Source organism: Rhododendron vialii, chromosome 10a (genome assembly GCF_030253575.1).
Source record: "Rhododendron vialii isolate Sample 1 chromosome 10a, ASM3025357v1".
Classification (NCBI taxonomy): domain Eukaryota; kingdom Viridiplantae; phylum Streptophyta; class Magnoliopsida; order Ericales; family Ericaceae; genus Rhododendron; species Rhododendron vialii.
The window spans coordinates 6,711,779-6,731,446 of NC_080566.1; the positions used below are offsets into that span (position 1 = coordinate 6,711,779).

Here is a 19,668-nt window from a genome sequence, read left to right on the forward strand (position 1 = left end):
TTACTTAGTGACTTATTACATAACTCCAACTATCCGATGTGGGACAAAGACTAACTATTCTAACACTCCCCCTCAAGCTGGAGAATAAATATCACAGAATCCCAGCTTGTTACATAATAACTCTAAACGTGGTTTAAATAACGGTTTGGTGAAGATATCTGCCAATTGAGCTCTTGTAGACACAAAAGGGGTAGCCAACACGCCACTATCTATCTTCTCCCGAACAATATGACAATCTACTTCGATATGTTTGGTTCTCTCATGAAATACCGGATTCGAAGCGATATGTATTGCTGCTTGATTATCACAATACATAGGAATAGGTAATTGTACGCTAAACCCCAACTCCTCGAGCAAAGCTTTCAACCATACAACCTCGCATGTAGTATGAGCCATGGCACGATATTCTGCTTCAGCACTGGATCGAGCAACAACAGTTTGTTTCTTGTTCTTCCAGGTAACTAGATTTCCACCAACAAAAGTACAGTATCCAGTTGTTGACCGTCTATCAGACGGTGATCCTGCCCAATTAGCATCGGTAAAGGCCTCAACACGCAAATGACCATTTGAACGATAGAATAGACCACGTCCAGGATTAGGCTTGAGGTACTTCACAACACGAAGACAAGCTTCCCAATGGGGAAGACGAGGGGCTGACATGAACTGACTTATCATACTGACAGCAAATGAGATATCAGGCCGTGTATTGGTGAGATAATTCAATTTGCCTACCAAGCGACGATAACGGTCTGGATGAGGAAATATCTCCCCCTGATCGACACACAGTTTGACGTTTGGATCCATAGGAGTCTCCACGGGTTTTGCTCCCAATAAACCAGTCTCCTCTAGAATATCCAGCGTATACTTTCTCTGGGATAGACTAATCCCCTCCTTGGATCTTGCTACCTCAATACCCAAGAAATATCGCAGCTTACCCAAATCTTTGGTGTGAAACTGACGTTGTAGAAAGTGTTTCAGCTCATCAATACCTTTCTGATCATCCCCAGTAATAATGATATCATCCACATACACAATCAACACTACTTTTCCCCGATCGGACTGAATAGAAAAGACAGAATGATCAGAATGAGAGCGACGCATACCAAACTGCAACACAGCATCACTAAATCTGCCAAACCAAGCTCGAGGTGACTGCTTAAGACCATAAAGAGCTTTACGAAGGCGACACACCTGAGAATGCTCCCCCTGAGCAACGAATCCAGGAGGTTGCTCCATATATACCTCCTCGAGCAAATCACCATGTAGATGTGAATATATATACTGTATCTAGAATATATATTCTGTATCTTCTTGTAATATGCTATTTTAGGACATGTATCGTAATCAAATCATAGCATAATCATAGGGTAATCATATCGTAATCATATCATAGCGTAATCATAGGGTAATCATATCGTAATCATAGGGTAATCATATCGTAATCAAATCTTGTAATCTTCCTTTCTTAGGCATAGCTTTACTCTATTTAAAGATGTACTCACCTCATTGTAATTCATTCAGAAATAATATCAGTATTTTCCGTCTCTGTTTCTCTGTTTTCTATCATGGTATCAGAGCCGATTCCGAAACCCTAACCTGTTTTCCAATCAGTCTTCTATCCTCAAATCTCTTTCCCTCTGTCAGCTACTATCGTTCCCTATCTCTCTGTTTTTCAGCAACTCAAATCACAAGAAATACCCACAGCAGCCGACACCCATCCCTCTCCAACTGCCGGTGACCTACCCACACTCCGACAACCTCCAGCAGCACTTACAGGCACTGCAGTAGCTCCGGCAACGTCTGTTACAACTCCGACGAACCAGTCTAAGGCAGATTGGTACTCTGGTATTCTGTTTTCTTTTTTGACTGCGTTTCTCTGTTAGCATCATGTCTGGCGATAAAAATCAGGCTATTAGTGTTCGTTTGACCGGTAACAACTACTCCTATTGGGCTCATGTGATGAAAAATTTTGTTGTTGGTAAAGAAATGTGGGGATATGTAGACGGTTCTACGCTACCTCCTTCTGATCCAAAAGACCCAGGGTATGCCACTGCCTTGGGAAAATGGAACACAGGGAATGCACAGATTTTGACTTGGTTTCACAACTCCGTAGAACCAAGTATTGGCATGAATTTTTCGAAATATAACACAGCAAAGAAAGTTTGGGATTATCTACAAGCTCTGTATCTTGAATCAAATTTTGCTAAACGATATGAGCTTGAAATGTCCATCCGAAACACCACCCAAAACAATAAATCGATTCAAGAATTTTATAACGAAATGACTACTTATTGGGATCAGTTAGCTCTCATGGAACCTTCAGATTTGCAGCTACTTGATAGTTATGTCAGATTTCGTGAGGAACTACGACTTGTTCAGTTTCTCATGGCCCTTCGGCCTCAGTTTGAGCCTCTTCGTGGGGCTATCTTGCATCGGTCTCCATTGCCCTCAGTAGATGGTGCTGTTCATGAGCTTATCGCTGAGGAAACGCGGTTCAAAGTGGCTAATCTTGCACCTCCCTCACAGTCTGTCTTTGCTGCTCCATTTGCTCCATCTGGCCAATATCCGACACATCACTCGCCCACTCCAGCATCTCATCCTGTCCAATTTGCGGCCAAGCCAAGGCCTCAAATTCCTGAAGATGAGTGTAACTATTGCCATCAGAAGGGTCATTGGAAGCATCAATGCCCTAACCGTCCCAAGCCAAAGGGACGAAATGTTACTCAGTCAACTGGTCCTCATGCCCCGCATCAGTCTCGGGCACCACAACAGCATTCTCGCCCTCCTGCAGCCTTGGCAGCACCGGCCTCCAGTAGTGCACCTCCAGAGTTTGATTATTAGCAATTTCAACAGTTTCAGGCTTCCATGGAAGCCATTCGAGGGGGTTCCCCCCAAGCTTCTGCCATGACTACCACTCACTCAGGTTTGCGTGGTTCTCCCACCTCAGGTATCCAACCCACCACTTGGATCTTTGATTCTGGCTCTTCTCATCATATAACTCCTGATATGTCTCTTCTTAGTAATTGTGTGCCATCTGCTTTTCCTATTAGTATTGCCACAGCCAATGGTTCTCCCATGCATGTTGCTTCTATTGGCTCCATTCTATCTTCTACTGCACCTTCACTATCTATTCCTAATGTCTTTTATGTTCCTCAGTTGTCTTTGAGCCTACTTTCAATCAGCCAATTATCCGACTCTGGTTTTGATGTTGTTTTCTCTTCCTCTGGTTGTGTTGTGCAGGATCGGGATTCCAAGAAGCAGATTGGGGCAGGCCGTAGAGTTGGTGATCTCTATCTTTTGGAGCACTTGCATCTCCCAATAAAACCTTCTTCCACTGCTGCGTCATCTTTTTGTTTAGATCATAAATCATCTCCATTTTATCTTTGGCATTCTAGATTAGGACATCTGTCTAGTGAACGTCTAAAACTTTTAGTTAAGTCAGGTCATTTGGGTCATATTTCAGTCAGTAATATTTCAGAATGCAGTGGTTGTAAGTTTGCAAAAATGTCAGCTTTACCTTTTAATAAAAGTACCTCTATTTCTACTTCGCCTTTTCAGCTTGTTCACACTGATTTATGGGGCCCTTCTCCGGTTGCTACTAAAGGTGGTTTTGTCTATTATGTCTCTTTTGTGGATGATTTTAGTCGGTATACTTGGGTTTACTTAATGACACACAAATCTGAGTTCTTTACGATTTATAAGAATTTCCATGCCATGGTTCAAAATCAATTTTCTACATCGGTTAAAATTCTTCGGTCTGACTTGGGTGGGGAATATTCACTTTCAGAGTTTCATAAATTCCTAGATTCGCTTGGGACTATCCACCAATCGTCTTGCACTGACACTCCTGCCCAAAATGGTAGAGCTGAAAGAAAACATCGTCACCTTCTTAATACTGCTCGGTCTCTACTCCTATCTTCCTCCGTCCCGTCCTGTTACTGGGGAGAAGCTGTTCTCACTGCAGCCTATCTCCTGAATCGGATGCCCACCCCTCTTCTTTCTGGTAGCTCTCCTTATGAGCGGCTTTATGGTCAGGTTCCTAATTACTCTCTTCTTCGAGTGTTTGGTTCTACCTGTTTTGTTCTCCTCCCCAAGAAAGACCGCACTAAGCTCAGCACCCGCTGTGTCTTAGGTGTTTTTTTAGGGTATGGCATTAATCAAAAAGGGTATCGGTGTTATGATCCTGTGACCAAAAAGCTTTATGTTTCAAGGCACGTTGTCTTCTTAGAGCGTCTTCCCTATTTTACTCTTCCACCTCGCACTGCTCCAGTAGCCAAAGAAGACTTGATCCATATTGACCCATTTCCTATGGATCTGGATGTGCCTCCCGAAGAGTACACCTCCACTCTTCAGGTATCTGATATTTCTACAGCCCCCTCAGCATCACCTCGTCGTGCTCCGATCACCCAGGTCTACACCCGTCGTCCAACTTCTACAGCTGCTCCCCAATCTGCCTCTGCGGATCCTGATCCGCCTGCCCGCCGGTATCCCGTCCGCGACAATCGTCAACCACCGGTAAAATATGGCTTTACTAATACTTGTTTCTCATCCTCTTATCAATCATTCCTTTCCCGCATTCACACTTATTTTGAGCCTAGGTCCTATAAAGAAGCTTGCAATGATCCCAATTGGATGGATGCCATGCAAGCTGAACTTACTGCTCTTGTTCACAATCAAACTTGGGAGTTGGTTTCACTTCCGGATGGTAAGAATCTAATCGGTTGCAAATGGGTCTACAAGGTTAAGACTCATTCTGATGGTTCTTTAGAACGGTATAAAGCCCGCTTAGTTGCTAAAGGGTTTTCTCAGGAGTATGGGATTGATTATGAGGAAACTTTTGCCCCCGTTGCCAAAATGACCACTGTTCGCACCTTGATCTCAGTGGCCGCAGTGCACCAGTGGCCTCTTTCTCAGTTGGATGTAAAGAATGCTTTTCTCAATGGCAATCTCTCTGAAGAGGTTTATATGCGGCCTCCTCCTGGCTTCTCTCATCCTTCCGGTATGGTTTGTCGCTTGCGTCGTGCTCTCTATGGCTTGAAACAGTCCCCTCGCGCTTGGTATTCACGCTTCCAGGATGTTGTTCTTCAGATTGGCTTCACGCCCAGCATGCATGACTCTGCTCTATTTCTCCGTCGCACCTCTCATGGCCTGGTACTTCTCTTACTTTATGTTGATGACATGATCATCACTGGTTCTGATTCTACTGCTATTGCTGAAGTCAAAAGTCATCTCTTCCGTGAGTTCGAAATGAAAGACTTGGGCCCGCTACGTTATTTCCTTGGTATTGAAGTTGCTTCCTCTCCTCAGGGGTATCTTTTGGGACAGTCCAAGTATGTTACTGATATTCTTCACCGTGCTCGTCTCACGGATACGAAGACTGTTGATACTCCCCTTGAACTCCATGCCAAGTTCTCTGCCTCTGATGGTGTCCCCCTTGAGGATCCTACGGAATATCGCGAATTGGTGGGCTGCTTAGTTTATCTTACTGTTACTCGGCCAGATATTTCTTATGCAGTTCACATTGTTAGTCAGTTTGTCTCTGCCCCCCGGACTACGCATTGGGCTGTCCTCTTACGTATTCTCCGTTATCTTCGTGGTACCCTTCATCAGTGCCTTCTGATTTCTTCTACATCAAGCTTAACCCTCCATGCTTATGCTGATGCTGACTGGGCAGGTGATGTCAATGACCGCAAATCTACCTCTGGCCTCTGTGTTTTTCTAGGCGATTCTCTTATCTCTTGGAAAAGCAAAAAGCAATCTGTTGTTGCTCGCTCCACCGCGGAAGCTGAATATCGTGCCATGGCCCATGCTACCTCTGAAATCGTCTGGCTTCGCTGGCTTATTTCCGATATGGGGGTCTCTGTTACTACTCCTACGCCTCTTTACTGCGACAATAAGAGTGCTATTCAGCTTGCCCACAACTCGGTCTTCCATGAGTGCACGAAGCACATTGAGATTGATTGTCATTTCATACGTCAGCATCTTCAGTCTGGCACCATTGCTTTACCCTTCGTCTCTTCCACATTGCAGCTGGCTGATTTCTTCACGAAGACCCATACCGCTGCTCGTTTCCGCTTTCTCTTTGACAAACTCTCGATGCTCTCTGCCCTCGCACCTTGAGTTTGAGGGGGGGTGTGAATATATATTCTGTATCTAGAATATATATTCTGTATCTTCTTGTAATATGCTATTTTAGGACATGTATCGTAATCAAATCATAGCATAATCATAGGGTAATCATATCGTAATCATATCATAGCGTAATCATAGGGTAATCATATCGTAATCATAGGGTAATCATATCGTAATCAAATCTTGTAATCTTCCTTTCTTAGGCATAGCTTTACTCTATTTAAAGATGTACTCACCTCATTGTAATTCATTCAGAAATAATATCAGTATTTTCCGTCTCTGTTTCTCTGTTTTCTATCAGTAGAAACGCATTCTTGACATCCAACTGAAATAAGGGCCAACCAAGATTAGCGGCCATAGAAATAAGAACCCGAACAGAGGAAATTTTGGCCACCGGAAGAAAAGGTCTCCGCATAATCAACGCCATACGTCTGGGTATAACCTTTGGCCACAAGACGGGCCTTGTACCGTTCGACTGTGCCATCTGGATTATACTTGACTGTAAAGACCCAGCGACATCCAACGGGAGACTTTCCGAGCGGAAGAGGAACCAGGTCCCAAGTGCCATTGTCATGAAGAGCAGACATCTCAGCCTCCATTGCTGTCCGCCACTCAGAAACAGATAAGGCCTCCTGAACAATGTGAGGAACAGAAATGGACGAAACAGAAGTAGTAAAAGCACGAAGGGATGGAGACAGATGAGCATAGGAAACAAACCGAGCAATAGGATAAGAAGTGCAAGACCGAATACCTTTGCGAAGAGCGATAGGAGGTGATGGTGGTGGTGGTGGTGGAACCGGATCTTGGGACGGAGGAGGCGCAGTGGTAGGCACCGGTGGGGCTGTTAACACATGTCGTCGACGAACATATACCTGCATGGGTGGCACAGGAATAAGAGGAACATTGACAGGAATAACATACTCGGACTCAGGTGTACCTGAGAAGAATGGCAATGACTCATTAAAGGTGACATCAGCACATACAAAATGACGACGAAGAGAATTTGAGTAACACTTATATCCTTTTTGAGTGCGCGAATAACCAAGAAAGACACACCGGATCGACCGGGGGTCAAGTTTGTCGCGGTCAGGATCAAGCGCATGAACATAACATGTGCACCCGAATACCCGAGGGGGTAATGAGTGGAGAGGACGACTAGGAAATAAAACTTTGTGGGGTATCTGACCACCAAGAACAGTGGAGGGCATACGGTTAATCAAGTAACAGGCTGTAAGAACAGCATCACTCCAATAAGATTTAGGGACTTGCATCTGTATTAACATGGCACGCATAATTTCAGATATGTGTCGGATCTTACGTTCAGCAACCCCATTTTGTTGTGGAGTTCAAGCGCAAGAAGACTAGTGAAGTATCCCATGATCATCAAAAAAGCGAGAGAGCATTATGAAAATATTCACGTGCATTATCTGAACAAAGTATACGGATGCAAGTATCAAACTGAGTCTTTATTTCAGTATAAAATGACTTAAAAACAGAAGACAATTCTGATCTCGTTTTCATAAGATAAAGAAATGTAACACGAGAAAAATCGTCTACAAAAATAACATAATACTGAAAACCAGTGATAGTGGGAACATGAATAGGACCCCAAATATCCGAATGTACTAACTGAAAAGGACGCGACACACGACGCTCAATCCTAGGATAAAAAGACACTCGACGGTGTTTACTAAACTCACAGACCTCACATTGCAAATCCTTAATATTGCTACATGATGGAACTAGACGTTTCAAATTTGAAAGAGAATGATGACCCAGACGACAATGTTGTTGATATGGTGATACTGATGACCGAAGGGCAGCAGACGCAGGATAGATGTCATTGGCAAAGTAATATAGACCTCCACGTTCAGTACCCCCACCAATCTTCCTCCCCGTCTTTAGATCCTGAAACACGCAACCATGAGGAAGAAATGTGATGGAGCAGTTTAAGGACTTTGTAAGTTTACTAACAGACATAAGATTAAAAGGAAAACTAGGAACATGTAACACAGAGTCCAAAGTAAGAGATGAAGTGACAGGAACAAAACCCAAACCAGTAAGTTCTGTGGTAGAACCATCTGCTAAGGTAACATGAGATGGTTTACCAACAGACTGACGGTGAGAAAACAGAGTAGAAGTACCAGTCATATGATTAGAAGCACCAGAATCGATAACCTAAGGAGTAGGAGTGGAGGAAGATGCAACACAAGCAGTGGATGGACCTTTCTGAGCAAGCGTAGCAGTAGAGAAAGAACCCGCAGCTGGAGACTGAAATGACATAAGGCGCAGGTACTCCTCCGTAGAGATAGTCACCACATTGGCGGCAGAAAAATGAGTAAGCTGTCCAGCATCCTGAGAGATAACAACCTGATGAGCCTGAGGGAAACCGTGAAGATCATAACAGAACTCCACCGTATGATTGGTTCCCCGACAATGAGTACAAAATCGGGAATCGCGGCCGCGACCACGGCCACCTCCCCCGGACATGCGACCTCCACGAGTACCAAAACTAGAGTCACGACCAACAAAACCACGACCAAAACCACGACCACTATCTCCAGAATCACGACCACGACCACTGAACCCAGGATCACGGCCACGAGAACCACCAAATACAGTGGAAGCTAATGCTGAACGATCAAGAGGTGGCACAGGCACAGATACAGAAGACTGACGAAGTCGACTAAAAACCTCACTGAGGGAAGGTAAATCTCGAGACCCCAAAAGCTGATTACTAACAGGACCATAAGTAGTCGATGATACTCACTTGCATACGCTCACGTTGGCGCTTCATAACCTGAACATCAGCAGAAATAGGCTCACAGATATTGAGCTCCTCACAAATACCACGAAACTTGGAATAATAAGCCTCCAAGGATAAATCATCCTGTGAGATAGAAAAGAATGACTGATGAAGATCATATGTGCGACGGAGATTGTTAACACCAGAATACATTTCCTGAGCCTGTGTCCATACTTGTTTGGCTGTAGGTAAGAAGACCAATGTGCTAGAAATATGGTCTTCCATACTATTCCATAACTCAGATCGAATCCGGGCATCCTCAGACACCCATGCCCCATATGTGGCAGCAGTGGCTGCGGGAGGGTCATCAGTCAAAATATGATATAGTGTCTCACCCAAATAATAAACTTCAACAGCCTTGGCCCAAACAGTATAATTTTTGCCATTCAAAAGTGTAGAGGTAATAGACAACCTCTCCCGAAATCGAGAAGAACGAGCCACGCCATTAGTAGAACTAGAAACAGAATCAGACTTTTGCTCAGACATTTTACCGAACAATGAAGAGGCAACAACCAATAAGAATCAACAAAAATTAACTAATCAAGAACCCGTACTCAACCAACAGCATCAGCAACCAAGTACCAAACACGACAGATCCGTAACATCACCAACATATACCAAGTGATTACTACAACGGGTCCAAAACAACCACCCATAAACCAAAGGCTTACCGAAGTTAGAAAACCATTATCAGAGTTGAAAATCAGTGATGAACAGTGTTGATGAATAGTAACAGCAGTGAACAGTACCGCGATGAACAGTACCGCGATGAACAGTACCGCGATGAACAGTAACAGAGATGAACAGTACCCCGCGGTGAACAGTATCGGTGAACAAGGGTTAGGGTTTTTATTTTTTATTTTTTAACCGGTGAACAAGGGTTAGGGTTAGGCTATGATTAGGGATTATGTACAGAGGCTAGGGTTTAGGCTAGGGTTGTGGTGGATTAAGGTTAAGATTCCACTTTGATACCATGTTGTTTAGAGAATGAGAAAGAAGTGTTTAGGGTGTTAATTAACCCTAACACAAGAGAGAGCTTTTATTTATATTACTTAGTGACTTATTACATAACTCCAACTATCCGATGTGGGACAAAGACTAACTATTCTAACAATACACAACCAAAGACTCTCGGAGGAAGAGTCATGATACGAAAGCTACCAAGAAGACACTCAATGGGAGTTTTGAAGTTGAGAACACTGAAGGGCATACGGTTAATAAGGTAAGTTGCAGTCAAAATCGCTTCTCCCCATAAATATTTGGGAACATTCATGGTGAACAAAAGAGAGCGAGCAACTTTAGCAAGATGACGATTTTTGCGTTCAGCAACTCCATTTTGTTGTGGAGTGTCAACACAAGTCGTCTGAAAAAGAATACCATTGTCATCCAGAAAAGCCCTGAAATTCCTATCAATATACTCGGTGCCATTGTCACTACGGAGAATTTTGATATTCGTGTCAAATTGAGTGCGCACTATTGCATGAAAAGAGTTAAAACAAGAAAATACTTCACTTTTTGACTTAAGTAAATACACCCAAGTCACACGAGAATAACAGTCAATAAAAGTGACAAACCACCGAAAACCAAGAGAGGGAACAGGAGAAGGACCCCAGACATCAGAATAAATAACCATAAAAGGGAAGTCACTCTGTTTATTAATAGGTGCATAAAAAGAACGTTTATGTTTTCCAAGCTCACAGGCTTCACAAAAAAACTGACTCCTAGAACAATGCTTAATTAAAGTAGGAAAAAGTTTTTCTAAAATCTCAAAAGAGGGATGACTCAATCGACGGTGCCACTGATGTAACATAGAGAGAGCTGAACTCGTATCTGCTTGTAGAGCAAGACCACATGACAGGGGTGGACGAGGTGCAGACCCCAAAAAATAAATGCCACCATGTGCTTTACCATTGCCAATCACTTTGCCCGTGTCCAGTTCCTGAAAAACACAATGGGTAGGAAAAAAGGTCACTGAACAATTTGCAGAACGAGTAAGACTACTAACGGACAGAAGGTTAGTGGCAAAGTTTGGGACATGGAGAACTGAAGAGAGGGAAATAGAGGGAGAATAGCGAACGGAACCTTTCCCTGGAATAGCAGAGAATGATCCATCTGTTATTCTGACCTTATCCTTACCAGAGCAAATAGAGTAAGAATCAAATACAGAAGAACAACCTGTCATATGATCTGAGGCACCAGAATCTATAATCCAAGGAATAGCAGAAGAGGCAGTAAATGCACTAGCCGGAATACCTGTATGGGCAAAATAGGATGACGTGGAACCTGTTGTGGAGGTGGGAGCTATAGTAGATGGAGAATCAGCCCGAGCCATGAGGCGCCTGAGAGCTTGCATCTCCCCCTGAGAAAATCCACTAACATGATCAGAAGGTGCCTGATCTCCAGTATTGAACCTAGAATCAGGCAAGGTGGCAGCTGTGGACTTTGAAACATGAGCTTGGGCTTGAGAATGCATGAAACCACGACCGCAACCACCGCGTCCACCCCCTCGCCCGCGAAAGGGACGGCCATGTAACTTCCAACAGAAATCCTTGGTATGGCCAGTGTTGTGGCAATGATCACACCGGAGTGACTCACGATCAATTGGCCCACTGCTAGCACCAGGCTGTGACTTACCACTTTGTGGAACAAGCCCAGCATTAGAACCAAACTGATCCTGAGGAATGGCAACCAAAGCAGAACGATCAGAAGTAGGAGTATGCACCATAGCACTCCTCCTACTTTCCTCCTGTTGAACAATAGCATAGGCCTCACCTAAAGACGGAAACGGAACACGACCCAACACCTGCACTCTAATTGGATCATATTCTACATCAAGGCCAGCAAGAAAATCATAAATACGCTTTTTCTGTATCATTTTTAACCAATTAGCAGCATCCACCGCACAAACAGCCTGAAACCCCTGATAATAATCAAATTCCTGCCATGCTTCACTCAAGTCAACAAAGTATACAGAGATGGGGCAATGATTTTGTTCCAATGTACGAAGTCTTTTTCTCAACTCAAAACACTGTGCATCATTACCTTGTTGCGAATAGGTTTGGGCTGCAGTAGTCCAAATTTGATATGGAGTATCAAGGAGCAAGAAAGTATGACGAATATCAGCTCTCATGGAGTTAAACAACCAGGTCATAACCAACGATTTTTGAGATTTGAACTTCTTTAGTTCAACAGCTTCAATAGGTGGAGTAACAGAGCCCTCAATCCTTCAATGAACTCTGACATCCCTTTGGCCTCAATAGCTAAAGTGAAAGTGCGAGACCAAATCAAATAATTGGTACCATCCAATTTAATATGACAAATATCCAGAGTCCCTACGCGACTCAACTCATCCTTTGTATTAACGGAAGCTTTGTTTTTATCCTCTGATGACATTTTAACAGTAGAACCACAAATCCGAATCCACAATACTCAGTCAACTTAGCAATAAACACCCCAAAACAATACTAATTGCAGAAAAAAACCTTAAAATAAAATATTCAGATCCAAGTGCCACCTTTAAAACACCTTAAAACAATACCAAGTGCCAGATAAATATCCAAAAAAACACCTGTGAAAGCTCCTGCCAGTGCTGAACAGTGCCAAACAGTGCCGAATACGTAGATTAAAAAGTCCTGCCACTACCACTGTTCCAAATCAAAGAGTTCTACCACTGAAACAGTCCGTCGGAGGTCCGGCGAGTGTAGGCGAGGTCGGAACGGAACTGGGTCAAGCCTGTCGGAGGTCGTAGGTAGTCTGGCGAACTTCAGGTGTCGTCAAAAATGGTTTGGAGATGCAGAGACGGCGTCGAAACAGGCAGATCTGGTGCGTATAAGGTCGAAAAGGGTCGTACGGCGTCGGAAATCGTCGGGCTTGACTGGAGTGATGTTGTACGGCGGCGGAATAGACCACGGAGGTGCTGACAAGGCTCGTCGGCGTCAGAGAGCGGTCAACGAGGGCAAGGCGACTGGGTTCATCGACTGGGTCCGGAAAAACTCGACGGTGGACGGAAGTTGCTGAGTCTCGATTGATCGGAAGGGAAAAACGACAGGTAGGTCTCAGTTCTACCGCTCTGATACCATGTGAAATTAAGAGACGTAGAAATTTAGGGTTATACTTCACTTCATAAATTGAATACAACGTAAGTATTTATACAACACGTTAGACTAATTATACTATGGTCCTAGGGAATGAACTAGTTACATAATAGAACAGCTAATAACCTAATTACAAATAAACCCATAATAATCTAACACCTATGCACACTTACTAATCTAAAATATGAACAGGAACATGTAAATTCTGCCACACAACTACACCCATGTACCCATGGAAATAAGGAAGGACTCTTTACACCCATATAACAATGAGCCAACATTAATTCTTTTGACTTCTAAAGTGGAACCTCCAGATACCCCTTTCTTCCGACCACATAAAACAAGTAGATGCCGCATCACGCTTCTGTGGGAGCAATCCTGACTCCGCCTGCCTTGCATAGAAGACATGTCATTTACTCACCATGATGTTTTAATGGCAGATTATTGTTTTTTCGTCCATGCTTCATACAGGAAATATAAAGAGTTTTTTTTTTTTGGATGCTCATTGCCATGTTTTAGTTACTTATTTCTCACTGTTGGACTGATAACTGGAATTAATCTAGGTGGACAGGAAATTAGTGAAGCAGACGGTGATGACATCGGTGTATGGTGTCACTTACATTGGTGCTCGTGATCAGATCAAGAGAAGGTTGAAGGAACGCAATGCCATCGAGGATGATACAGAGCTCTTTGGTGCGGCTTGTTATGCTGCAAAAGTAAGGGCAGTACCATGCACATATTTCTGATAACAACTAAATTAGACTCTACTTTCAACCATATGACACTAGACTCTAAACCATTGCATGGTCAGATAACAAATTTGATATGTGCATCCATGATTAGCATTGGAGTTTTTTCTTTTCCAAGTGTCCATTTGTTGAGAAGGCACTAAAAAAGACTGATATCATATGCATGTTCATTCATCCATTCTATTTTACAATTTCATTGTAAGAGTATTATTTCTTGCTGGTTGAGCAGATCACGTTGACTGCATTGGGAGAGATGTTTCAAGCTGCTCGTGGTATCATGAGCTGGCTTGGTGACTGTGCAAAGGTGTGTTCCATCCTTTCTAAGCACTGTAATTTCCTCCTTTTGTTTTTCTCTTTTTACTTTGCTTTCGTTTTTTCGTGTCAAGGAGAGATTACAATTCATGAAAGAGCAATCAATTTAATGAATCTATCTATCCTATGTTCAGATTATTGAGCTCACTTTTATTTGGTTTAATCATTTTGACTTGCCTTGCTGCCATGATAATGTAAATGGTCATATTGGGCTTCATGAAAATTTAATGTCATAACCACTGAAATGCTTCTTTGCCTTGTGGTTGTGACAGACTAATTCCTCTGTTGTCTGATGGATGGAACAAATAATCTCCTTACTAGAGCACCAATGTCCAAACTTTTGTTCCTCTGCAGAATATATTTTCTCTGATTTAATTTGTCGTGTCAGTGCTTTGGAGTCTTGTTTGATTATGCGATCTCAAGTGCTGTGTTGAAATTATGTTTTGCTTTTCAACTTGTTCTTTTTATTAACGTGGATGGCTTTGTTTTCCAATTCATGTATGAATTCATTTCAGAAGTTAACAACACCACACTGAAAGTTAATTTTTCTGTTCAATTTATTTACGCATTCAGTTTGAAAGTTAGCACCTAAACAGTGTCTTTAATTGGCTCCATTAACCAGTCAAAAGCTACCCAGTTCATCTGTATTTTGTATGTTGCCGAATGTATCAAGTGAACACTACCTTAACTTTGTTTGCGCACAATTGACATGATGTTTTTCTGATGCCTCTGAGATTAAGGGGTGATTCAGTGCTTCATAAGTATTGCCTTGTCCAGAAGATGGAACATCACATTTGTGTTTGATCATTGATGGCATATATCGTGGTCTTTTGGCAGTTGACCGTCAATTCTATTGGTGACAGATAGATTCTAAGGTTTTCTCTGAAAAGTGAAACTTATAAGTTCCATAACCACTTACTAGATATGGACTTGTTACGAATATGATCATATTTTGTGATAGTATCATTATACCGATAGCACTTGATATTTGACGGATGGCGGTCTTCATCTCAGATTATCTCCCCCATGCTTGAGGCTAAGTTTTAAAGTCTGTGACTCGGTCGTGTTGGGCATAAATGAGTGTGTATATATGCAGTCATATGGGTGGTATTGGTGTAGACAAAACTAGATTAGCAAGCAAATGTGTGCAATACTTGTTCCATCGAGTGTTTGACGAAGTTTTGGTAAGGTGCATATCATTTTTTTTCCCCTAGTGCTAAATGCTATATGCATTCAATTCAAGATTATTCGGAAGAGTTTGTTCGGTTCTTGCACTTGTAGAGTTGGGAGATAATCGTGTGAATCATGAGGCTAAGAGACCGAGACTGATTTAGTAGTAAACATAGTTTCTTCTAGTGCTCTGCAACAAGGGGACATCTACACTATCTTTTGTGGTGGCTACAAGATTCTTTGTATAATTCTACTCTAGTAATAGGCAGTGGTTACCCACCCCAATAAGTGTTTTTTTTTTTTTGTTTTTTTTTTTTTTTATTTTTTTTTTTTTTTTTTTTTTTTTATCTATTTTTGATGGAAGAGTAGGAGTTTTTATTGTTTAGTTGGACAAGATTTTTGGAAGAGGAAGAAACTAAAGACGAGTGGGGAAGGAGAGTATTTGTATTACACTTGAACTCAAACTTTTTTTTGGCTGGGTACAAAATGGCTAGAACCCATCCCTATTTATACTACTCCATGGAAGGCTCTAGTACGAAGATATTTTCATACAAGATAAACTTTGAGGTAATTCTAGAATTACACATGTGACTAATTCTCACAAAAAATCTAGATATTTCACAAGGATATTCTAGAGCTTCTAGAGCTAGATATTTTAGAGTTTCTAAAAACTAGATATTTATATTTTCTTCAATAATATCTTATATCAATTGGAGCTTTGTCAATTGGACTTGTTTGGACTTTAACTTTCTTGTGCCAAAATACTAAATTTAGTTTATGCTTCAACAATGTTAATCATAATTTTTATATATATATATATACATATATATATATACATATATATATATATATATATATATATATACACAATTAAAAAATAGATACACCTAATAACACCAACAAACTATGCTTACATTTAAAACAAAGAATTTAGGATGCAAAATTTCAAGTCTCTCAAATGGGGCTTAAGGCTTTTTGTTCCCATTGTTAGGGAAAGAAAAGTCAGACAAAACACAATCGAAGTTTGGTTCTTTCTTCTATACAAGTCCTACATTGAGATTGAATTTCTATCAAATGGTTTGGAAGATGTCATAATTAGATCAAGTGGCTTAGATGGGGTTCTGCTTTTTGAAATAAGGTCCGACTTTTTCCCAATTAGTCAGACGATACCTACCAAATTAGGATACGTGTACAAATCCTAGGATACGAGGTTGTATCATAGGATTTCTATACAAAAAGAATACAGTGTGGGATACGTATCATTCTCCGAAGGAGACTATACATATCGTAAGATACATATCATGAATCGGAGGTTTTTAACTACTATGGTAATAGGGCAATCTGCCGTGCGCTATTTCTTTTAAATTTTGCTTCCTTGTAGTACATGATAATCATGACTGTTATAGAATTTTAATGGGTCATATACTACAAGTGCGTATTCTTTTATTTGGATGTTAGGACATTGCATTTAGATGCATCCCGACCACAAATAATCAATGAATAAGTAAATTTGCCTTCTTCTGAGATTTGAGTCAGACAAGTGAATCATTTCACCTGACTTCATGTAATTTACAAAGAATAGGTAACTTCCACTTATTCCAGCATTCATGTAATTTACAAAGAAGCATTGAATTCCTATCCCTCCCGTGTTTGTTTTACCAAAATTTCACCTGACTTCATGGATTCAATTTGCCTCTTGTGAATAGATTATTGCCTCTGAGAATCAGCCAGTGGAATGGACGACTCCCCTTGGACTTCCTGTTGTGCAGCCTTACCGTAAACGAGGAAGGCATCTGGCGAGTGTTGAATTTTGATGACCCCTTACTGTTAGCTTATCACTATTCCGTATCGCATGGGTGACAACCGAAAGACATTTTCAAGTTTAGTTTTGTGTTTTGTGTGCAGGTTAAGACTTCACTTCAGACTTTGACATTACAACGGGAAACAGAGAAGGCAATAATTCTCCCTATCTTGTTTTCCACTTTGTGCTATCTAATTTATATTTCAGTGCAATTTCCTACCTAGGTTAATTGATATAAATAAATTGCATGAAAGGTAACAATTTTTACTTGTTAGGATAAGACAGCTGATAAGCATAGTTGAGTTATGGTAGTTACAACCGTCTATCCTATTTATAACTTTCTGCACCAACCATGTGAGTATGTGAGGCAATTTGGGACAGTGGTGCAACATGTTGGATGATATTAAGGGAATTTCTATTTAACCTGGTCTCAACTTTCAAGTACCCATTAGGCCAACTTGAGTTTCCCGGCGATTTTGCCACTGAGAAGTGATATTTAGGCTAGCTCAACCTCCGCTCCCAATTTTTCCTATTTTCACAAGATTTCAGTGTGCAAATTGTCAATTACCCAAAATACTGTTACAGATCATGGTCAAGCGGCAGAGGACAGCTTTTCCACCAAATTTCGTTCATTCCCTTGATGGTTCACATATGATGATGACTGTGGTTGCTTGCAAAAAAGCAGGCTTGAACTTTGCAGGTTCTTTTAATGCTTCCCCTTTCTTAACTGACTCTCTCTCTCTCTCTCTCTCTCTCTCTCTCTGTGTAAAGTTCCTAATTGTTTATATGTCGCAGGGGTTCATGATTCATATTGGACGCATGCTTGTGATGTGGAAGAAATGAACAGAATACTACGGGAAAAATTTGTGGAACTATATGAAACTCCCATACTGGAGAATGTATGGTACACTGACCATCTTCAGTTTTGAAATCCATCATTTAGATTTTTGTAGGAGGCATTCTAGTTGAATACCAGTAATTGGTGAGGTCTTAAGCCTTCGCTCTTCACCTCGAGGTCTAACAAAACCTGTTCTAAGCTGAAATCTCTACATATTTAGGTCTTGTCAACGGGTCCTCGAACATATTGGTGTGTCTTAAATTCTCTCTTAGTCAAAATATTCCATCGGGGCTTCTTTTTTTCCACATGGGAAAGAGTAGATCATCTTTTCAGACTTTCAGTGGAAAAGTGCATAATGTTAACTTCACTCTTGGCATTTCCTCCTTTTGGGTCTCTTGGTTTCTTAGTTGTCTTTCTTTCTTTTCTCTAGTGTATCAGTATAATTGATGGTTCTATCTTGTATCTCAGACTCCAAAGCAATCAGTAAACCCTATTTATATTGCATGTTTTGCTACTTTATGGATATTTAAATTTTGAATTTATTCTTATACACTGACCAAAGTTGAACTGAACTTTTGTGCCTTTCTGAACAGTTGTTGGAGAGCTTTCAAACGTCTTTTCCTACATTATCTTTTCCCCCATTGCCCGAACGGGGAGACTTCGATATGAGAGACGTTATAGAGTCGCCGTACTTCTTCAACTGATCTGACCATAAGCTACTCTTGTTATCCAGTGATACAGTGGCACTGTACAGATTCACCATGTCTGTTTTGCTTTGCTACATTGATAGGCATCGCAAGGAAAGAGGACATTCTCTGAATATAATCTGTGAGAGACTTGAGGCACTTCTCACACTTTCTTGTGAGAATGTCCTCCAGCGTTGAGAGATATGGCATCTAAGCTTTTCTAAAGTGGATTCATTGATCAAGAGAGAGATCGACGTTCAATCTTCATCTGCAAATCACGCCTTGAAATTGTCAAGGACACAAAGCTTTCGACTTGATGAAGTCATTCAGGTACCAACCCGCAGTACAGTAGAGTGAGTTGAGAGAAGAAATTCTGATTCAGGCGATGACATAACATGCATGAAATGTTGCAATTTTCCGTTCCATGAGGGATTGCATAGTTGCAGCAGTTGCTGCTGGATCTATACTGCTGTTATTATGAGTTGTTCCAGCTCCCATCTTGTATATGTTGTACAGAAATCTGTAAATGAATTTAATAGTCCAAGAAATGCAGTTATCGCCAGTAAGAGTGTTGATAAATCTTCTCCTGTTATCAGTCAGCCTCGTTCATTTTGTTTTTTCTCTTTGTTTATTTTGACGATCACAATCTACTTGTCCCCCAACATGTACGGTGCAATTTTTCAAAATCTCCCTCATTGTTTTTCTCTTTTAACATGTGTAAAAGGAGTTTGTGGAAATCTTCTCAGTCCGTTTTCTTTGCACAAGTTTGGCCATCTATTCAACTTTTAGTCAACTTAAGTTATTTAGTGGAGCTCCAATTATCACCATTTTGAATGAAAAAGTCATCTGCTGGAACTCTCAATGAGAATACAATGGTGATTCACTTCAGTAGAGAAGGTAAAAGCACGAATCAATTATCTGTATGTGCATGGAAGCAGAGACCATTGGGAGTGTTCGTTTCAGTTTCTGGTTTTGTATCACTCTACTTTGAATGGTTAGTAGTAGGGGGGTTCTGTTTTGTTTTTTTCCGTTTTCATTTTCTACGTAGCAACTGTCTTTAGGGCAATGCTAAGTGATTCT

General features: G+C 41.4%; 1 protein-coding gene across 2 annotated transcripts in view; it reads left to right on the forward strand.

The window, feature by feature from the left end:
- Positions 1 to 19,344, forward strand: part of LOC131304550 (DNA-directed RNA polymerase 2, chloroplastic/mitochondrial-like) — a 33,063-nt gene extending 13,719 nt beyond the window's left edge. The window contains exons 13-19 of one of the 2 annotated variants that reach the window (XM_058331810.1): positions 13,596 to 13,748; positions 14,011 to 14,085; positions 16,970 to 17,059; positions 17,169 to 17,216; positions 17,650 to 17,764; positions 17,860 to 17,963; positions 18,496 to 19,344. In XM_058331810.1, the coding sequence (XP_058187793.1) occupies positions 13,596 to 13,748; positions 14,011 to 14,085; positions 16,970 to 17,059; positions 17,169 to 17,216; positions 17,650 to 17,764; positions 17,860 to 17,963; positions 18,496 to 18,606 (696 nt within the window). In that variant the 3' untranslated portion in view covers positions 18,607 to 19,344. Of the gene's footprint in view, positions 1 to 13,595; positions 13,749 to 14,010; positions 14,086 to 16,969; positions 17,060 to 17,168; positions 17,217 to 17,649; positions 17,765 to 17,859; positions 17,964 to 18,495 lie in introns of those variants that run through there. The other variant, XM_058331811.1, reaches the window with a different exon arrangement.
- Positions 19,345 to 19,668: the final 324 nt, after the last annotated feature.